General features: G+C 37.2%; 2 protein-coding genes across 2 annotated transcripts in view; one reads left to right on the top strand and one right to left on the bottom strand.

Moving 5' to 3' along the window:
• Positions 1-12,569, top strand: part of TMIGD1 (transmembrane and immunoglobulin domain containing 1) — a 39,449-nt gene extending 26,880 nt beyond the window's left edge. Inside the window, exon 7 of the mRNA XM_074263795.1 lies at positions 12,058-12,569. Coding sequence (XP_074119896.1) covers positions 12,058-12,070 — 13 coding nt within the window. The 3' untranslated portion in view covers positions 12,071-12,569. The remainder of the gene's footprint in view (positions 1-12,057) is intronic.
• The window catches only part of CPD (carboxypeptidase D), a 155,692-nt gene that overhangs the window by 128,914 nt on the left and 6,545 nt on the right, over positions 1-20,233 (bottom strand). The window lies entirely within an intron of this gene.

Here is a 20,233-nt window from a genome sequence, read left to right as displayed (position 1 = left end):
GTGAAATCATGAATTGTTCCTTAAGTTTCCCCATAGTCACACCCAGCCCCACTCTGGCTAAAAGAGTAGGTGGGTAGGTGGAGTAATTGGGACCTGATAGTGAGGTTTCTTTTAATTTTTTTTTTAAATTTCTGAACTTAAGCATGAAATAAATACAATATAGAGTAAATAAAAAAGAATTCTTATGAAACCATGTATCTCTCTTATATGTAGCTTTTCCCTTTAAGCATATAATAAATTCAATATTTTACTTTCAAAGCTGTTCTGATCATCTGTTTTCCTTCTGAATTTCCTTTCTTCCTTTTGACAATACTATTTCTATTCCTCAACTCACTGTCTATCCTATTGGGTTGGAGGAGGATGGAAAAACAAAACCCAGATAGCAAATAAGCACAGTTAAACAAAACTAATCCACACTCTGGCAATTTCCAAAAATACATGTTTAATTCTGTGCCTTGGGCTTGTCACCCCCTTGTCAGGAAGAGGGTAGTATGCTTTATTGTTGGTCCTTTGGGCTCATCATTGGTAATTTCAGGGATCATTGTCTTAAGTCTTTAAAATTCAGAAAATTTACATAATAACAATATGTTTAAATAAAAACTTTTAAAGTTTTTCCAAAAATTTTCACAATTCTGTATTGCACTTTTCACAATCCTAGAGCAATTCTAGTTTCACAGGTGCACATAAGCAAAGTCATGTCCAATAACATTGTGTCAATAACAATGGCAGGTGAGTATGTTGGTTTTTCACCCACTAATTTCCTTCAATAGAAAGCATAGGGCAAAGCCTTTCCCTAGGCCACCATATGGCAAGTAGCCTCCGGAGGAGCAAGCAGGCCCATTGTCCATTTACAGTCTTTATATTGCATATCACCCAAAACAGTCCATTTTAGCTGCTACACTGGAGCTGTCTGCTGTCTCTGGTGTCACAGTCAGGAGGGACATTGCTGCCATCAGCGTCTAGAGGGCTGCTGACATCTGGCTGGTCCCTCTGGGCTGTTGTCTGGTCCTTCTCTTGGATCCCCAGGCCACAAATGTCTCTGGTGGGGATGAACTCTGCTGCTGGATCTGCACCTAGGAAAGAATGTACTCAGGGCCCAACCTGGGCCTTTCCAAATGCCATCCAGGCCTTTCCACGTCACAGTGGAAACAAAGTTGTTGTCAAAAAGATGAACAAAAGTCTGACAAAAGTTAGTCAGTCTGTCACTTAGCTGTACTTTCTGTGTATGCCCGAAGTGCATTGTTAAGGTAAAATGCAAAGAATTTAAAAATGTAAAAATTGCAAGCAATCACATATATGTATTGCCACATTTTATGCATATCCCAAAATTCCCTTCTCTAGTTTAGAAGAGAAGATTTTGGGATGACTTTACTAATAGGATTATAAGAAATGCCAATGGAATGGGCAAAGTCAAATTCGATGCAAAAACACCTAAAGGCAAAATATTTGTAAGCCAATCCATAAACTGTCTTAAATGCATATGAAATTTCTACAATGGAAAAATGGTTGATTGCATGTCTAGCTGCTTCTCCAGATTGGAATGAAGCCATAATGTCCATTGGTCTTAAAACATTAAATTTCAAACCATAAGAGTTTTGTCCTATAGGGAGTATAGGAGAGTGAAAGAAAGATAAGCTGTGTAGCCTTCTGCTATGCTCTTAGCTTCCTCTTTAGTTATCACAATTTGCAAATATAAGACTCTAACACAGCCTGATTGTAAATGATTTGAAGGTCCACTCTGAAAATGGACATGTAGGGTATATTTATCTGAGTGCTTTCTTACTCACTCTTGAAGTTCTTAAAAGAGCTGATACCTTTTCAGTGGCCAGCTAATGAAAAAAGAACTCAGCTATATCCCTGAATTCTTTTGCCTAAAAATCAAAGTTTGAGTTTCTGATACCAAATTGTACTTCAGGAGTGTGAATCAATAAATCTGATATTACTTTTCCTCCTGGGTCAAAGATCACACACTGTCTATTTATTCTAGTGATTAAAACAGCAATTTTCCAAACCATTCTAAACATAAACACTGTTTTATAAGTACTCGTAGAGGGTTGGGAAATCAAGCCCACTTGTGGAAGTAGAAAATCCACGAGGTAAGAAAAGAGGAGTTCCAACTCTCCAAAGACGATCCTAGCAGTTTTACAAGCATAAAACTCCACACACTCTAACTGCAAGATCTTATCCCTGTAAGGTTTCTTAGAAATTAAGCGAACTGTATTTTAAAAAATTTTCTGATTATAGTCAATACACCACAGTTCCTTTTTGCCTTGGGCCATAAAGCCTACTCCTGTCTTTTGAAATGAAGACACAGGAGTTTTGAATGGATTAATGGACAGTGCTGATGATATTATCGCCCTTCCTTTTCTTCCTCCTTCTTCTCCCTTGGCCCACAAAAGTGGGGCTGAGGGAAGAGGAATTGGAAAATTCCCCAAAGGCTGATTTAAAATCCAACCTGAGCTTTGCACGTAAAAAGAACTAAACCTCTTCTCAATGGAAGAGTAATTGATAAATTCCTTAAAACAATAATGCATGAGATAAACCAACAAAACACTAAGAATTTCTCCAACTGAAGTCCATGTGGTTCGTTTATTTCCCTCCTTAGCTTCAGCCACTAGTTTGTGTAATAACCTAGCTTTTTCTTCTTTCTCTATCTCAATCTGTAGTTTAACCTGCAATTCTAGCAACTCTTTTTTAATTGTTTGTCGTTCTATTTTCAACTCAACTTCTAGTTTTCACATTTTATACTCTATACTGTCATACAAACACATTAGCTCTAGGTTGCTCCCTCTCCGAGCTATATTTAATGGGTGTGAGGATAGCCTTCTGGGAGCTTGATTACAAGCTTCCTGCTGTTCTTCAGTGGTGATCTTTGTTAAAAGATCTTCCATCTGGCTCTTTAACCTCTTTATATAAGCATTATGTTCAGCTGTATCCTTGAGCCTGATCCTGGAGTTACCTGGATCCATATTGCCTCCCTGCCTTCCCTCCTAGGCAGCATTTCTACCAGATCTTTCAGAATCTTAATTCTGAATATTAAATATTAATTTTCAAAACCTGATAATTCCTGATGCGTCCACGTTCAGGCGCCATTTGTAACATGCCCTCCTGGCAGTTACAATTACTAGTCTGCCCTAGGCCCAACAGAGTACCTTTGATCACTGACCTTTGCAGTATCAACTCTACCCGGCTCACCTCCTCTGAGGCCTTCAAAAGTCTCTGGACACGATCTCTTGAATCTATAGTTTAATAACCAGTAGAATGCTCTAGAACAGCCACTAGTAATCTTAAAAGCCTTTATTATACCTATTCACATAATGCCCTGACTTGTTAGCTCCCTAGTGAACACCTAGTCTGAAGACCCATGTGTTCACTACCAAACTCCTTACCTCTCTTGACTATCAGCTTGACTACGTAGCCCCAGGCTAGGGAGCCAGGTTAAAGAGAGCGACTACTGTCTGCAGTGGGCTTATAAAGGGCCAGTGAGGTCACACACAGCACCAACCAGCGAGAGAGTTGTCACCCATTACGAAGCTATCTCAATATGGACAGGATCCCACCCACAAGGCAGTCCTATATCTACAGAGAATACTTCCAGGTCTCAATCTCCTGTTGCACTGTGCCCGTCCATTCAAAGGGCCCTTACAATTCCCTTCTCTTGTTCTGCGGGAACTGCATCCTTACATTGATTTCTTTTACAAGCGTATGCAAATCTTTATACAAATTAAAACATTCTGAAAAGGGCTCCATGGGCTTTATCACACTGCCAAAGGTTCTGCACAAAGAATGGGAAGAACTTCTACACTAGGCTTGCTACAAATCCCACTCAGAGGTTTTTTAAAAGAGGCAGAGTAGTACAGGTACTGGAGAGTTTTGACTTTTGGCTGTGGGGACTTGTGTTCAAAATAGGCTTTGCTGTTTGCACTCTGGGTGACCTTGAATAGCCATTTCCTCTAGCTTAGGCTCAGTTTAGTAAATTGAGACAGACTGTGTGATCTCAAAAGTACTTTTAAGTTCTAAGTCTTATTAACAATCAAATTAGGAGTCAGGGGTAAGATTTCAGGAACCTTTTGTTTCTTTCTTTCAAGATAAGTTCCCTTCTCCCACTCACACAGATACATACACACATGGAGGGGAGGAGAAATGAGAGGAAGGAATAAGGAAAAAGAAAGGGATAGGAGAGAGAGACAGATGAAAGAAGGGAGGGAAGGAAAGAAACAAGAGACACAGAAAGACACACACAGAGAAAGATACACACAGAAAGAGACAGACAGAGACATAGAAAATACAAAAAACACACATACACAGAAACAGAAGAGACAGATAAAAGAGAGAGTCAGAAAGAGATAGTTGTTTGTAAATCTGAAAGAATGTTTCCAAAGGACATAAAGAAATGTTACCAAAGGGCTGATGGATACTTCTGAAGATAAATGTGTCTCCTTTCTGTGAGAAATGCTGTTGACCAGCCATTTAGTCAGCAACTCTGTAATTAAAAAGGAAACCTGGACTGTGGCTCCTGCGTCAGATAAGCTGAATTACTTGTCCCCAAGGTCACATTTTTCTCTTCCTCCCCACTTGCTTCTATTACCATAACTTCACAGAATTTTAGAACTGAAATGGACCCCAGAAAGCATCCAACCCAACTATGTCTTACACAAGAAATCTCTCTCCAACACAATGGACAAATGCTCCCTGCCTTTGTTTGAAGAACTACAGTGAGAGGGGAACTTATTTTAGCTGAAGAGTTAAAGGAGCTATTTTAGCTCCTTTGATGAGCTCTAATTGTTGTAAAGTTTGCAAAGTGATTTATGCACATCATCTTCTCTAAACTCTTCTTATCTCCCCAGATATTAGTGCTTTTCCCCTTCTTTATCCAACTTTATACATATATTTATATCTGCTATATGTTATATATGTATGTATATGTGTATATATATATAGAGAGAGAGAGAAAGACAGAGAGACATACATACACAGAGAGCCAGAGCCAGAGACACACAGAAAGAAAGACTGAGGGGGGAGAGAAGGAAGAAGGGAAAAAGACAGAGAGACAGAAAAAAACAAAAAAACCCAAAAAACCACAGAGACAGAAAGGCAAGAAGGGAAAAGAGGGGCAGAGAAAAAAGGAAAGAGAGAAAGTGAGAGAAAAAGGGAAGAGAAGGGATAAGACAGGACTAGCCAAAATGAGATGTCTCCCCAACAGAATGTAGGCTCCTTGAGGGCAAGAATAATTGCACGTCTGTCTTTGTATCCCCAATATTGAGCACAGTGCTTGGCACAGAGGATTAGGGACTAGGATTTCTTACCAATTCAGGCGAGTATATTGTGACTTAAGAATCTTAGAGCAGTGGTTTTTATGGACTCTTTTAGAATAATGTTTTAGAATGCATAAAATAAAATACACAGGAAACTAATTATGTTGAAATACAGCCACTGAGATGATAAATAAAACAAGTCCAGGGCAGCTCGCTGATGAAGTGGAAGATGCTCAAATCTGATGCTTACTGAGGGAGCCAGAGCAAGTCACTTAACTCTGATTGTCTTCAAAATAATAAAATACATTCACAGAATAATAATAAACTAGTATTTATGTCATGCTTAAAGATTTACAAAGCACTTTATATTTTCTTATTTAATCCTCAAAGCAACCTTGGAAGATAGACACTATTATTATGCTCATTTTATAGATGAGAAAAAAATGAAGTAGAGAGAACCTCAAACACTGAGAGGCTAAGTGACTTGCCTAAGATCACACAGTCAGACTGTGTCAGAGGTGAGTCACATTAATTGCTTAATGTACACTTGGCTTGGCCCATATTAGACAATGAAGAAATACTTGTTGATTAAGTTTTAAAAACAATCCTTTGAGATAGATACTATAGCTCTTATTATACCCAGTTTATAGATGAGGAAACTGGGGAAGTGGCTATAATCACAAAGCTAGTCTTTATTAGAGGTGGGTTTGAACCCTGTACTCTGCCCCCAAATCCAGCATTACATCTACTATTCACCAGCAGACTTCTGATATCTTTTCCACTCATTGGCCCCTAATGTACTTGAAGACAAATTTCTTATTATTCCCTAGTCATCTTTCCTCCAGCCCAAATAGCCTGCAATTACTTCTTTCGGCACACATTCAATCAACAAGTATTTTTTCCTAATATGTCAGGCAAGTTGGTGTGATGAAAGGGACTGGCATCTTCAGAACAATCTTGGTTCAAGTTTTATCTCTGTTTAGCAAGCAAGTTGGTGTGATGAAAGGGACTGGCATCTTCAGAACAATCTTGGTTCAAGTTTTATCTCTGTTTAGCAAGCAAGTTGGTGTGATGAAAGGGACTGGCATCTTCAGAACAACCCTTGGTTCAAGTTTTATCTCTGTTTAGTACTGTCTATGTGATTCCGGGCAAACCAGAGACCCAGTCACCTTCTAACAAGGTAAACAGCAGAGCAGATGTCCATCTGCATCTGCAGAGAGACTTTTCTCACCAGTGATTCCCCATACTACTGAAATCACAGATCTATTCTCTTTTCCCCTCCTAAAAATTAAATGCCATGCTGTGGGGATTCTAAAACAAAAAGAAAAACCCCTGTCCTCAAGCAGCTTCTACTCTAAAGAAATGGGGTTATGCATAATAAAACTACTTTTTTAAGTTTCTTTTTCAAAATTTATACTTCTAATCCTTCAGTAAACATCAAAATAAAGTGTACCTGAGTCAATTCTTTAATGCTCAGTCATCTTCTCTCTTAAGTTATCAGAGGAGGATCAAAGTGGGTTTTTTATCCATTAGTTGTAAAGAAATTCTCTCCAGTGTATACCATGCAAGACTTTTGCTCTGAGTTACATTGGATAGCCAATGGGAATTTTAAAAGAATCTACAGTCAACTGGAAGGATGCAGTATTTTTAGAGGACTGTCTTAAGTGATGCTTTGGAAAGAGCTCTGGTTCTGAAGTCAGAGGAGTTTCAAATTACACTCCTGCCATACTGGACCAATTACTTCCTGGATGGATTTAAATCTTACCTGTGACCCAACAATACTACCTCTCTGAATATCCTTCCTCTGTTTTCCTCATCTATAAAAGGGAGAATTGGAGTGTATGTCCTTGGGGATCCTGGCAATGATTTACCCCAGATCATGAAACATGTTTTCCATCCACCGACAATGCAGGGGAGTTTGGTTCACTATGCTCTCCTCTCTTAGGAACGTCTTCCTTTTGAAATACCTGAACTACTTGTCCCTATTTCTCCTAAAACTTGCAATCCATAGTAGCATCTCCATAAAAATGTTTCCCTAACAGTAATACTAATCTCTTTCATTTGCATAGAGGTTTCTGGTTCATAAAACTTGTCCACATTTATGAATTCTAGTGTTTGTAATACTGTATTGCACAAATGCCCAATCTTGGCCTGGGGAAAGCAGGTGATAAAACATACTTTCCACTTGTCAGAGGAAAGATGGGTGACTATGGGTGTGGAATGTTTCATGTACATTCAATCACAATGTCTGTTGGTTTTGCTGAACTGCTTTGCTTAGATTAAAAAAAGATGTTATGTGGTTGAGATATAGCAGAAAATTATATTTAAAAATGCATCCATCTCGGAATAGTTCCAATAATCTTGTGATGAAGAGAGCTGTCTACACCCATAGAGAGGACTGTGGAGACTGAGTGTGGACCACAACATAGCATTTTCACTCCTGTTATTTGCATTTTGTTTTCTTTCTCAGATTTTTTTTTCCTTCTTGATCCAACTTTTCTTGTATAGCAAGATAACTGTATTAATATGTATACATATATTGGATTTAACATATATTTTAACACACTTAACATGTATTGGATTACCTGCAATCTAGGAGAGGAGGTGGGGGGAAAGAAGGGAAAATTTGGAACACAAGGCTTTGCAAGGGTCAATGTTGAAAAATTACCCATGCATATGTTTTATAAATAAAAAGCTTTAATTAAAAAAATAAGAAAAAAAAGGAGTCTTTGGGGGCAAATAGGTGGTGCAATGGATAGGAATCAAGGAGATTCATTTCTCAGAGTTCAAATCTGGCCTCAGATAGTTAGGAGCTATGTGACCCTGGACAAGTCACCAACTAAAAAATGACTGAACAAAACAAAACAACTATTTGCATACAAAATTTGTTGCAAGCTATCTTGTTGCCCACCAGCCTAAAAAATTTAGAGTAGGAACTGTGGATATAGGGAAGTATATTGAAAAGGATATAGAATTATAGAATACAGAGAGACTCTTAGTACTGACATCCAGTAGCAGTGAAGCCACAAGTCACTTTTATTCTCCATTTTCTTTATCTGAAAAATGGAGATATTACACCTATGCAAGTAGCTCACAAAATTGTTGAGAAGACCAAATGAAGTAAAGCATATCAAATTCTTTGGGCCTAGAATGATAAAGACTTTCAAAACTGGCCTTGGACATTTGGATGCTGTATGATGCACCGGAGTCCCTTAACCCAGTTTGCCACATTTTCCTCAATCTCTTTCCTAGAGTTGGTATGAGGATCAGCTGTGATCACATTTATAAAGCATTTAGCATAGTGTCTAGCATATAATAGGCACTTTATAAATATTTTTCTTCCTTTGTAAACTTCAAATCGTTCTAGGATTGCTAGCTATTACTATTTTCCTATTTCTTCCCAATGAAAGGCACCTAGTAAGCTCTCAATAAATATTGAATTACATGGTGTCTTAAAAAAAATACATCCATCAGAGTTAAAAAAAAAATCTCACAGTGCCTTATAACTAGGAAATGCTTAATAAACATTTGTCAGATGAAATTGGATAAGCTCATTTGTTCCTTAAAATACTTAAAATACAGATGAGGAAACTAAAGCATAGATGGTAAAGTGATTTGGTTCATATAAGCTGATAAGGGCCTTGCACGCTAAAGATTCTGCTAGAATAGAAGTAGCATCTGGTGGAGAGAATATTGGGTTTGATGCCAAGGACTTAAGCAGGGCTTAAGTCTTGCCTCTGACACTAGATTGTAAAACTGGTAAAATCTCTTCACCTCTGTGAACCTCAATTGTCCCTTATGTGAAATGGGAGTAAGAATTTCCAATTATTTTCAAGCTAAACAGATTAAATAAGATGACATATGTGTATACAGTTAACATACACAACTGTATAAAGTGCTATATAAATGCTAGTTTCCCTTTGTTAGTAATAGGTTTTATATTTTCTGATGTGTGAAACTCCTGCCATTAATAGCAGTTATTCTGTCTCATTGCTATTTCATTTCAGTCTTTTTGATCTCATCATAACTTGAAAAATGGAGGCAGGAGATTCAAAAGATTCCATTAAAAATCTCTGATTCACTGTGGTGGCTGAGAAACTGTACATCCTGAAAAACCTTAATTGTTGCAGTCTAGTTCAGTAAAAAGATTGGTGTTCCTGGGCGGATTTAGAAAAAGCTGAGTTCAGATCTTGCCTTTGCCATATTATAAGTGAATGGGACCAGGTGAAGATTTCTCAGAAGCTTTAAAAGATATTAGACCTAAATTTCAGGACATTACATGATCCTTATTCTCAGAGGGCTGTAGGGCAGAAAAGGTCAAACCCTAGATCTAAGATTTAGGAATTTAAGTAGGACAGGAAGTAGACAGCATTGCTGACTATTAGTCAATGGTTGTTTCTTTTTCAGTCCATCCAATGAATTTAAAAATCAACAGGAAAAGAGGTTGAACCCAAGTCTTTTTGCTATATAATTCATTTCCTGTTTGCAGCCCCTCCCACACACCATGCTGGGTTGCTGAGTTAGTATGTTTGGATCTCTCTTTGCAAGGACTAAATGCTTTTTTTTCGTATATGAAGATGCCTCCGAGTAGTCAATATGGGGAAAGGGGGTCTAGTACCCTGTCCCACACACAAGGTCACTACTTCATGAACAACCATTGTCTCATCTGTAAGATGAAAATATTTTCCAACTTCTAAGATGGGAAGGAAAGTGAGTCATGAGACCTGGGTTTGGATCCTGTTTTTGCCACTTATTACCTGTATGATCATAGGGAAGTCATTTAACCTCTCTGGGTCTCAGTTTCCTCATCTGTAAAGTGTGGAGGTTGGACAAGATGTCTTCTAAAGTCCCTTCTAGCTCTACAGATGGGATCTTATTTAACTTCTCTGGGCCTCAGTTTCCTCAGCTATAAAATGTGGAGATTAAATCAGGTGGCCTTTCAGGTCCCTTCGAGCTCTAGAACAACTGTGGTCACTAAAATCTTTCCATTTCTAAATCCTGTGAAAAGCCTCACTGTTCAATGACCCCATTGGCTTTTTATGCTTCCCATCCAAGGCTTCAAGCATTATCTTTAAATATTTGCCTCAGGTAGTAAAGAATTCTGTTTATAGATGAAGGATGAAAGGAAGCCTTCTTTGCATTTATTGCAGCTTTTAGTCTGCCGTGCCTAACAGCATTCCAGAAAGGAAGCTGAGGCCCTAGATCTCTAAAAAAGGTGTGTTAGCAGTGCCTTCTCTTTCAAGAGTAGTTTTCCTGGTAATTCCCACCTGGGGCATTTTCCTTCTTGTCCTCTTCCTACCTTTGTTTCTTCTTTCTCTCTTCTAAGACCAGATATAGATTTTAATGGATATTAAAAAAAAAAAAAAGATTTTAATGGATAAGTGGCACAATAGATTTTTTTTCCCCTGTTTTTTACATCCAGTCTCCATAGATCTTTTTCTGGATGCAGATGGAGTCTTCCATCCAAAATTTAATGGAATTGTCCTGGATCATTGAAGTACTGAGAACAACAAGTCTTTCATAGTTGATCATCATACAATCTTGCTGATACCATGCACAATGTATTCCAGGTTCTACTTGTTTCAGGCATAAGAGATTTAAATTTTGTTGTTCTTAAGAGAAAAGCCCTTCTTAAGCTTGCAGCCAGTTTTGGGCAGAAGATTTATATATCAGTCTTCCAACTCTCTTCCAGCATTGCCAGGAGGCCTTTTCTGTCCAAAGAATCACAGAATTTTCAGATCTGGTCCAGAGGTGTCAAATTCATGACCAATAATCTTCAAGTAGCAAGGAAATCCCTGAGTTTCCATTTTAAGCTATATTAAAACATAATTGAGCCCAAGAAGATTGTTAAAAAATGAAAATGTTTGTAGCATCTCTTCCAAAGATTTGGAAACTGACAGGATGCTCATCAATTCAGGAATGGCTAAATATGTTGTGGTATATGAATATAGTGGAACATTGTTGTTTATTAGAGATGATGAGCAGAAAAGCTTGGAAAGACTTATATGAACTGATTCTGGTAAAGTGAGCAGAATCAAAAGAACAAAGTATACAGTAACAGCAGGATTATGTGATGATCAACTATAATAGACTTAGCTCTTCTCAGCAATATAGTGATCCAAGACAATTCCAATAGATTTGTGAAGGAAAATGCCATCCAATCCAGAAAAAGAACTTTGAAGACTAAACACATATGAAAATATATTTTTGCTTTTTTCCTTTGCTTTCCCTTTTATTCTTTCTTTTACAATATGACTAATATAGAAATATGTTCAAATGACTGTATGTGTATAATCAATATCAGATTGTTCGCTGTCTTGGTGGGAGAAGTAAGGGACAGAGGAAGAAAAATTTGGAATTCAAAACCATACAAAATGAATGTTGAAAACTATTTTTACATGTAATTGGAAAAATAAAATACCACAAGGAAAATAAAAAACCATAAAAGGTTAATTAATAATGGGAATATCTTTCATGGCAAAGCCAGTGGAGGGAAGAAGAGTTGAAACAATTTCATGTCTGGCATGTTTTTAAGTGTTTTGAGTTTTAAAGCCATGCTTTAATTGCAAGATGCAATAGTTTACTGGACATATAATAAAATGTATACTTTTAAGTTACTAAAGCTGTCATTCTTAAATAGTAAAAATTTTATTTAAAAAAGTAACTGAAAAATGTTTAACATAACAAAAATATGCTACAATATAGATTATGAAACTTTGTGGTTTTCTAAGTCAATATATACCCTGCAAGGAACTGTTTGAGTTTGATCTAGTCCAACCCTTTTTTTTTTTTTTTTTTACAGAGGAAAGAACTGAGACCCAGATGGGGTGAAATGGTTTCCCTATGGTCTCTCAACAAAGTAGGGCCAGAGCTGAACTAGAATCCAGGTGTTCAACTACAGTTCACTTCTCTGTGTTCTTCCCACTACTCAATAATGTCCCAACTCTCTTCAACCAGTTGCTGTCTGTCTACTGAAAAGGGAAATAGGGTCAAAGAATAGAATCTAGGAGAAATGCGATATTAGCATGATTACCCTAAGGATACTATCCCCAGCTAAAGATAGTGAGATTTTAACAAAGCATTTAAAAATTATCAATGTCTTGTTTCCCCCACTTTCATCTTTAAATACCTCTTCCCTCCCACAGTCATCATTTTTACCAGAAAATTAAAAGGAAAGGGAATCAGAGCAGTTGCGCAAAACTACTCAACACATAGTGTTCCATATTCACCTCAACAAATAAGGAAGACAGGTGTATTTTCTCATCTTATGTTCCAGGCTAAATTTGATTATTAAAAATATACATGTTCAACTTTCTTTTGAAAATTATTTTCATTTCCTTTGCAGAAGTCATTTGTGTATATTGTTTTCCTGGTTTTGTTGGGTTCACTCTGCATTAGTTCCTGAGAAGATCTACCCAAGCTTCTTTGAATCTTTATGACCATTGTTTCTTATAGCACATTTATATCCTGTTTCATTCATGTGTCATAATTCCTCAATTGCTAGGCTTCTATTTTTAATAAATTGATCAATTCTTTCATTTTGTTCTTGTGGAAAAGCTAGGGAGATATTACCTCTAAGGTCCCTGAGACTGTTTCAGAGGCTCTTTGAGCCCCAAACTATTTTCACAATAATACTATGTTAACTTCCAATGTGGTAATTATTGGTAAATTTAACCCACATAAAAAGAGGTCTTTGGGGAATCTTCAAAATATTTTAAGAATGCAAAGAAATTCAAGACCAAAAATTTACACAATCACTATTCTAAACCAATAACATCAAACTCAAAGAAGAACAGGAAAACTAATTTGTACATAAAGGTCATTGTGAGCTGCATATTATCTATGTTTTGTTAAATTTTTATTTTTATTATTAAATATTTTAATTACATTTTAATCTATCTCATCAGTTTTGGAAAGTTGGCACAAGTTTGATACCTAGAGGATTGATAGAATGAGAATTGGGTGGATAGGTAGACTCAAAGAGTATTATTAAGAGTTTAATGTCACCTGGAAAGGTCTCTAGTGGATTGCCCTAGGGATCTGTGATTTCTTATTGATACTGTTCAGTTGTGTCCAACTCTTTGTGCCTCATCCTTGGCAAAGTTACTGGAGTGATATTCCATTTGCTACTCCATCTCATTTTACAGATAAGGAAACTGAGGCAAACAGGGTTAAATGTCTTCCCCTGGATCACACAATTAATGTTTGGCCTTATGCTATTTTATATTTTTATCAAGGATAAGGTATGGATGATATCCTTACTGACGTTGCAAGTGACACAAACCTGGGATGGACAGCCAACACTGTATACAAATTCCTCCACTGTTTGGCCTTCCAGGCTGATTACACATTACCCTATATTCTAGTCCAATTGGTCTTCTTGGTATTTCCTGTCTGTGATGATCTATTTCCTGCCTTTGTGCCATGAAAAAGGCCATCCCCCATGTCTGGAATGTTCTCTCTTCTACATTGACTTCTTAAAAGCTTAATTCACTTTAAGGCTCAGCTCAAAGACCACTTCCTTCAAGAGGCTTTTCCTGATTTCCAAAGTAGTAAGTTCTGCCCCTCTCTCTTCCAAATAATTTGTCTTCATTTTGTAGATATCCTGTACTTACCTACCGTGAATATGTCATATTCCCCAAGGACAAAGTAAGCTCCTTGAGAGAAGGGCTTTTCTCACTTTTGTACTTGTATCCAATGGCAAGCACAACATCTGGCACTTAGTAAATGCTTGCTGGCTGATTCATCAAAGTCAGCATCCAAAATGGCCTGGATAGGCGAGAACTGGGCTGAATTAGGACAGGGATAGCTACTATACCTGTGAATTTCTTGGCATTTCAGGCTTGAAAGAAGAAATTCCCTCTACACAGTTTCATATCCTGTTTATGCTCTCAGAATTAACTTAGGCCACCAGGAGGTGGGAAGCTTTGCCCAGGATCAAGCAACTGGGATGTGCCAGAATTAGGATTTAAATTCATGTATCCTTTCTCAGAGATCAGTTCTCTATACATGAATCCATGCCTTTCACAGGGGCTAAAGCTAATGAGATGGAATTTAAAGGGACAAATCAATGTTAAGCCTTAGGAGCAGTTGAAGAATTGGCATTTATATAGCACTTACTGTGTGTCAGGCCCTAGGCTAAACACTTTACAAATATCTCATGTGATTCTTACAACAATCCTGTGTTATTATTATCGCTATTTTACTGCTGAGGAAGCTGAAGTAGATAAAGATGAAATGATTTACCCAGGGTCACACAATTACTAAGTGTCTGAGGATGAATCTGAATTTAAGTCTTCCTCATTCCAGGTTCAGTTCCCTATCCATTTTACCAACTAGTTATTCTTACACTAGATCAAAATGGTACCACAAGTACAATATGGGGGAGATATTACTAGTATGGAAAGATCTGGTGGGTAAATGGACTGAAAGGTCAATAGTTTAAAAATATAGGATGGTATACCCTTATAATAGGGTATGATGGTATACCTCTATAATGATGTAGGATGGCATACTCCTATAATAATGTATGCTGGTATACCTCTATAATAGGATATGATAGTATACTCCTATAATAATGTAGGATGGTATACCCCTATAATAATGTAGGATGGTATACCCCTTTGATAATGTATGCTGATATACCCTTATAATGGTGTATGATGGTATATCCCTATAATAATGTATGATGGTATACCCCTATAATAATGTATGATGGTATATTCCCATAATAATATATGATGGCATACTCCTATAAAAATGTATGCTGGTATATCCCTATAACAATGTACAATAGTATACTCCTATAATAATATATAATGATATATCCCTATGATAATATATGATGGTAACCCCCCATAATAATGTATGATGATATACCCCTATGATAATGTATGATGGTATACTCCTATAATAATATATGATGGTATATCCCTATAACAATGTACAATAGTATACTCATGTAATAATATATAATGATATATCCCTATGATAATGTATGATGGTATACCCCTATAATAATGTAAGATGGTATACCCCATAATAATGTAAAATGGTATACCTCTATAATAGTGTATGATGTATACCCCTATAATCAATTCCTTGTGCTAGAAAAGACTGGAATAGGCTTAACCTTAGGAGTTCAGAGTAGCAGTCCAATTGTGTATCCAAACCAAGTCCCAGGGGAGAGAGGGAAGGACCACTAAGGAGACATGAACCAGTCAGATCAGAAAGGGGGGCAGGGCAAAGTTTGAATGTTTATTAACAGGGAGTGGGGCTCAGATTCATGAGTGGACCTTGCATTTCCAGCCTGGGTGGTATAGGGAGACTTGTGTATGGGGCTGTATTTCATATATATTTATGCATTTATATATGTGCATATATATGCATATATATGTATATGTATGCATACACAGACACAGATAAATGAATGAAAGCTAATGTCTCAGGCTAGACTGAGAGACATAGCTTCCAGGAATCAAGAGGTGATCAACCATTTGTAATTTGCCCCAGCCATGTCACATCTGGAGAGCTGTGTAAGTTCTGGGCTCCACAGTTTTAGAGCTAGCAGCATCCAAGTGACCAATTTGGTGAAGGGTCTAGAGATGTTTAGCCTATAAGAAATGACTCAAAGGAGAAAAGAGCAATTTTCAATTATTTGTTTGGTCAGGAAAATAGAATTATCTACTTTGTCCAGGGTAAAATTGGGAACCATGAGTGGATTTGGACAGAGTCAAATTTAGACTTGATCTCAGGATAAACTCCATAACCGTGTGAGCCATCTAAAAACAAAGGGCCTGCCTGGGAAGATAGTGGGTTCCTTCTGAGTGAAAGGCAAAAGCTGGATCATCAGTTGGAACTATTGTTCAGGAGTGACTACGGTCACCAAGGCCCCTTTAAAATGGGAGAGCCTACTAATAAATGCCAAATAATGTCTACACAAATAAACCAGTCTACAGAATGAAGGTCAGAAGATACTGGCTCTAAAGAGCTGATAGTTATCTAGTCCCATCTCCTATCTCCACCCTCCTGAGAACTGGCTTCAAATATGGATTATGCTTATTAGTTGTTTGATCTTGGGCAAATCTCAGCTTTTCTGAGTCTTACATTGTCTATTAATTGAGGATAATAATACTATACTCCCTCCCTCAAAATATATAAGTTCTGTATGAGGACCAAATGAGATGATAACTATAAAAGTCTTGAGTGCTATATAAATGTCAGTTGTTAATACAATATAAATAGACATTATTACAGGGTTGTGTTTCTGGTAGCCAGATAAAAGCTAGTAGTTTGGGGGGGGAAAAAAGAGCAAATGAACCAGAAAACATATACTATATATCTGGAATCTCCTCTTCCCATCCTTCTCCAAGGAAAAATTTGATTCCTGCCAGGAGAAAAGCAGAAGACTGAGTCCATGAAACTGGCTATGCTGCTCCCTTCAGAAAATTACATGTAGTTGGAAATCTGGGGGCAGGAGGAGGACAAGGTGGAGACAAGCTTATAGTATCACAGGATTCTGAGCTAGAGAAGATTTGGGGAATATTTCCCCTGAGCCTCATAGATCAAAAAGTGAAAATTGACTCAAACTCTCATTGTATAGATGAGAAAACTGAGGTCCTTAGAAAAAAATAACAACAGAACTCATGTGGAACAACAAAAGGTCGAGAATTTCAAGGGAAGTAATGAAAAAAAAATTAAATGAAGGTGGTCTAGCTGTACCTGATCTAGAACTATATTATAAAGCAACAGTCACGAAAAACATTTGGTATTGGTTAAGAAATAGACTAGTTGATCAGTGGAATATGATAGGTTCATAGGGCAAGATAGTGAATAAAAATAGCAATCTAGTGTTTGACAAACCCAAAGATCCCAATTTTTGGGATAAGAATTCATTATTTGACAAAAACTGCTGGGAAAATTGGAAATTAGTATGGAAGAAACTAGGCATGGACCCACATTTAACACCACATACTAAGATAAGATCAAAATGGGTCCAAGATTTAGGCATAAAGAATGAAATCATAAATAAATTAGAGGAACATAGGATAGTTTACCTCTCAGACTTGTATACAGAGAATTAACTTTATAAGAAATCAAGCCATTCTCCAATTGATAAATGGCCAAAGATATGAAGAGACAATTTTCAGATGATGAAATTGAAACTATTTCCACTCATATGAAAGTGTTCCAAATCACTATTGATCAGAGAAATGCAAATTAAGACAACTCTGAGATACCACTACACACCTGTCAGATTGGCTAAGATGAAAGGAACAAATAACGATGAATGATGGAAGGGCTGTGGGAAAACTGGGACACTGATGCATTGTTGGTGGAGTTGTGAAAGAATGCAACCATTCTGGAGAGCAATCTGGAATTATGCCCAAAAAGTTATCAAACTGTGCATACCCTTTGATCCAGCAGTGCTACTACTGGGCTTATATCCCAAGGAAATATTAAAGAGGGGAAAGGGACCTGTATGCGCCAAAATGTTTGTGGCAGCCCTTTTTGTAGTAGCTAGAAACTGGAAAATGAAAGGATGATCATCAATTGGAGAATGGTTGGGTAAATTATGGTATATGAATATTATGGAATATTACTGTTCTGTAAGAAATGACCCACAGGAGGAATACAGAGAGGCTTGGAGAGACTTACATGAACTAATGCTGAGTGAAACGAGCAGAACTAGGAGATCATTATACACTTCAACAATGATATTGTATGAGGATGTATTCTGATGGAAGTGGATATCTTCAACATAGAGAAGAGCTAATCCAATTCCAATTGATCAATGATGGACAGAATCAGCTACATCCAGAAAAGGAACACTGGGAAATGAGTGTAAACTGTGAGCATTTTTTTTTGTTTTTTTCTTCCCAGATTATTTTTACCTTCTGAATACAATTCTTCCTTTGTAACAACAACAACAAAATTCTGCACATATATATTGTACCTAGGATATACTATAAGATATTTAATATGTATGGGAATGCCTGCCATCTAGGGGAGGGGGTGAAGGGAAGGAGGGGAAAAATTCGAAACAGAAGGGAGTACAAGGGATAATGTAAAAAAAAAAATTACCTATGCATATGTACTGTCAAAAAAAAGTTATAATTATAAAAATTAATTAAAAATAAAAATAAATAAATTTAAAAAAAAAAGAAAACTGAGGTCCAAAGAAGAGGATTAGGGTTTACTTAAGGGAGAAAGTTGGATTATAGTGGTATAGTGGATAGAGTATTCCCATTTGGAGTAAGGATGATCTGAATTCAAAATATGTCTCAGATGCTTAATAGCTGAACAAATCTCGGTCAGTTTCTTCAAAATGGGACCTATTAATTTCATTCCTATAAAATGGGGATAGGGGTAGCACCAGCCCTGAAATCAGGACGACCTGAGTTAAAATCTGACCTCAGACACTTAACACTTCCTGGCTATGTTGTGTGGTCATGGGCACATTACTTAACCCCAATTGCCTCGGCAAAATAAAATGAAATAAAATTTTTTTAAAAATTAAAATTTTAAAAATGAAGAGCTAAAATGGGGATAATGGCACCTGCTTTCTAGAGGTATTGTGAGAATCAAGCTCATATATGTAAGGCACTTTGCAAGTCTTAAATAGTTATGTAAATGTTTGTTGAATAATCATGTCTGACTCTTTGTAACCCCATTTGGGATTTTCTTGGCAGAGATATTAGAATGGTTGGCTCATTTGACAAATGAGGAAACCGAGGCAAACAGGGTTAAGTGACTTACCCAAGTCACCAGATTTGAATTCAGGGCTTCCAGACACCAGAGCAGGCACATGTAAATATCAGTTATCATTATGTTTTGCTGATGGAGCATCATCAGTCTCCTTGGGCCCTGCCCTCCACTACTTCCCATTCCACTGATATGAGCCCAGGCACCTTGAGGACACTTGGTTTTGCAGCTTAGTTCAGTGACAAGAGGGCTGAATTTGGAGGCTGACAACACAGGTTCAGCTCATGGCTCTGTCACTACATAAGCTCTGCGACCCTGGGCGAGGCCTCTTCTGTAAAATGAGAAGGTTGGATTAGACGAGCTTTTAGCTCTCTCCAACTCAAATTCTATGCCCCTTAAAGGACTAAAAAACCAACTGAGATGGCCAAGTGTGATTCCAGGAAGCTTCCTGCCAGGAGTGTGCTAGTAAATATTTAACAAGTGGGTTCTAAAAAAAAAAAAAAAAAAGGCATGCTGGAACACTTTTAATTGAATCTGATTTTTCTCCATCATTTTAAGTTTTGATAACCAACAGATCAACCTTTTAAAGATGTAATCAACAAATATAAAAATCTAAATTCAGCCTGTTCTCTGACCCTACATTTTGTTGTAGTTGTGCCAACTTTGTGACCCCATTAGGAACTTTCTTGGTGATCTGTCAATACTCTTCTTCAGCTCATTTTACATATGAGGAAACTGAGGCAAACAAGATTAAGTTACTTGTCTAGGGTCACAGCTAGGTAAGTGTCTGAGGCTGGATTGAGTCTTCCTGATTTCAAACTCAGTGCTCTAGCCACTGCACCACCTAGCTTGCCCCATATACCACTTGTCCTGTAAAATTAAGAAACCAATTTAACAGTCATTAAATGACTTCTGTTTGGCATTAAAGATACAAAGATATAATAGCACAGCTGAAGATGAGTGAGTTCCTGGTTATAAAAACACCACAATTGAAGATGAGTGAGTCCCTTGTTATTTCAAATCTTCAAGGAGAAGCTGGGTGACAGATCCTTATCAGGGAGAATCACAAAAGGGATGTTTATTTAGGTGTGGAATGGATTTAGAGGCCTAGGAGGTCCCCATAAATGCTGAAATTCTGTGATAAACAAGTTTGCTCACGAGGGGAAATGGGAGAGAATTTAGTAGCTCAGGACAAATTTTGAAGAATTTCATTTGGCCTACAATGAGCTCTAATTACCAGTTCTCAAATTTTTATTGAAATTTCTTTTATAGCA

The sequence above is a fragment of the Sminthopsis crassicaudata genome, chromosome 4 (genome assembly GCF_048593235.1).
Source record: "Sminthopsis crassicaudata isolate SCR6 chromosome 4, ASM4859323v1, whole genome shotgun sequence".
Lineage (NCBI taxonomy): Eukaryota > Metazoa > Chordata > Mammalia > Dasyuromorphia > Dasyuridae > Sminthopsis > Sminthopsis crassicaudata.
This window is presented reverse-complemented; position numbering and strand designations above follow the sequence as displayed.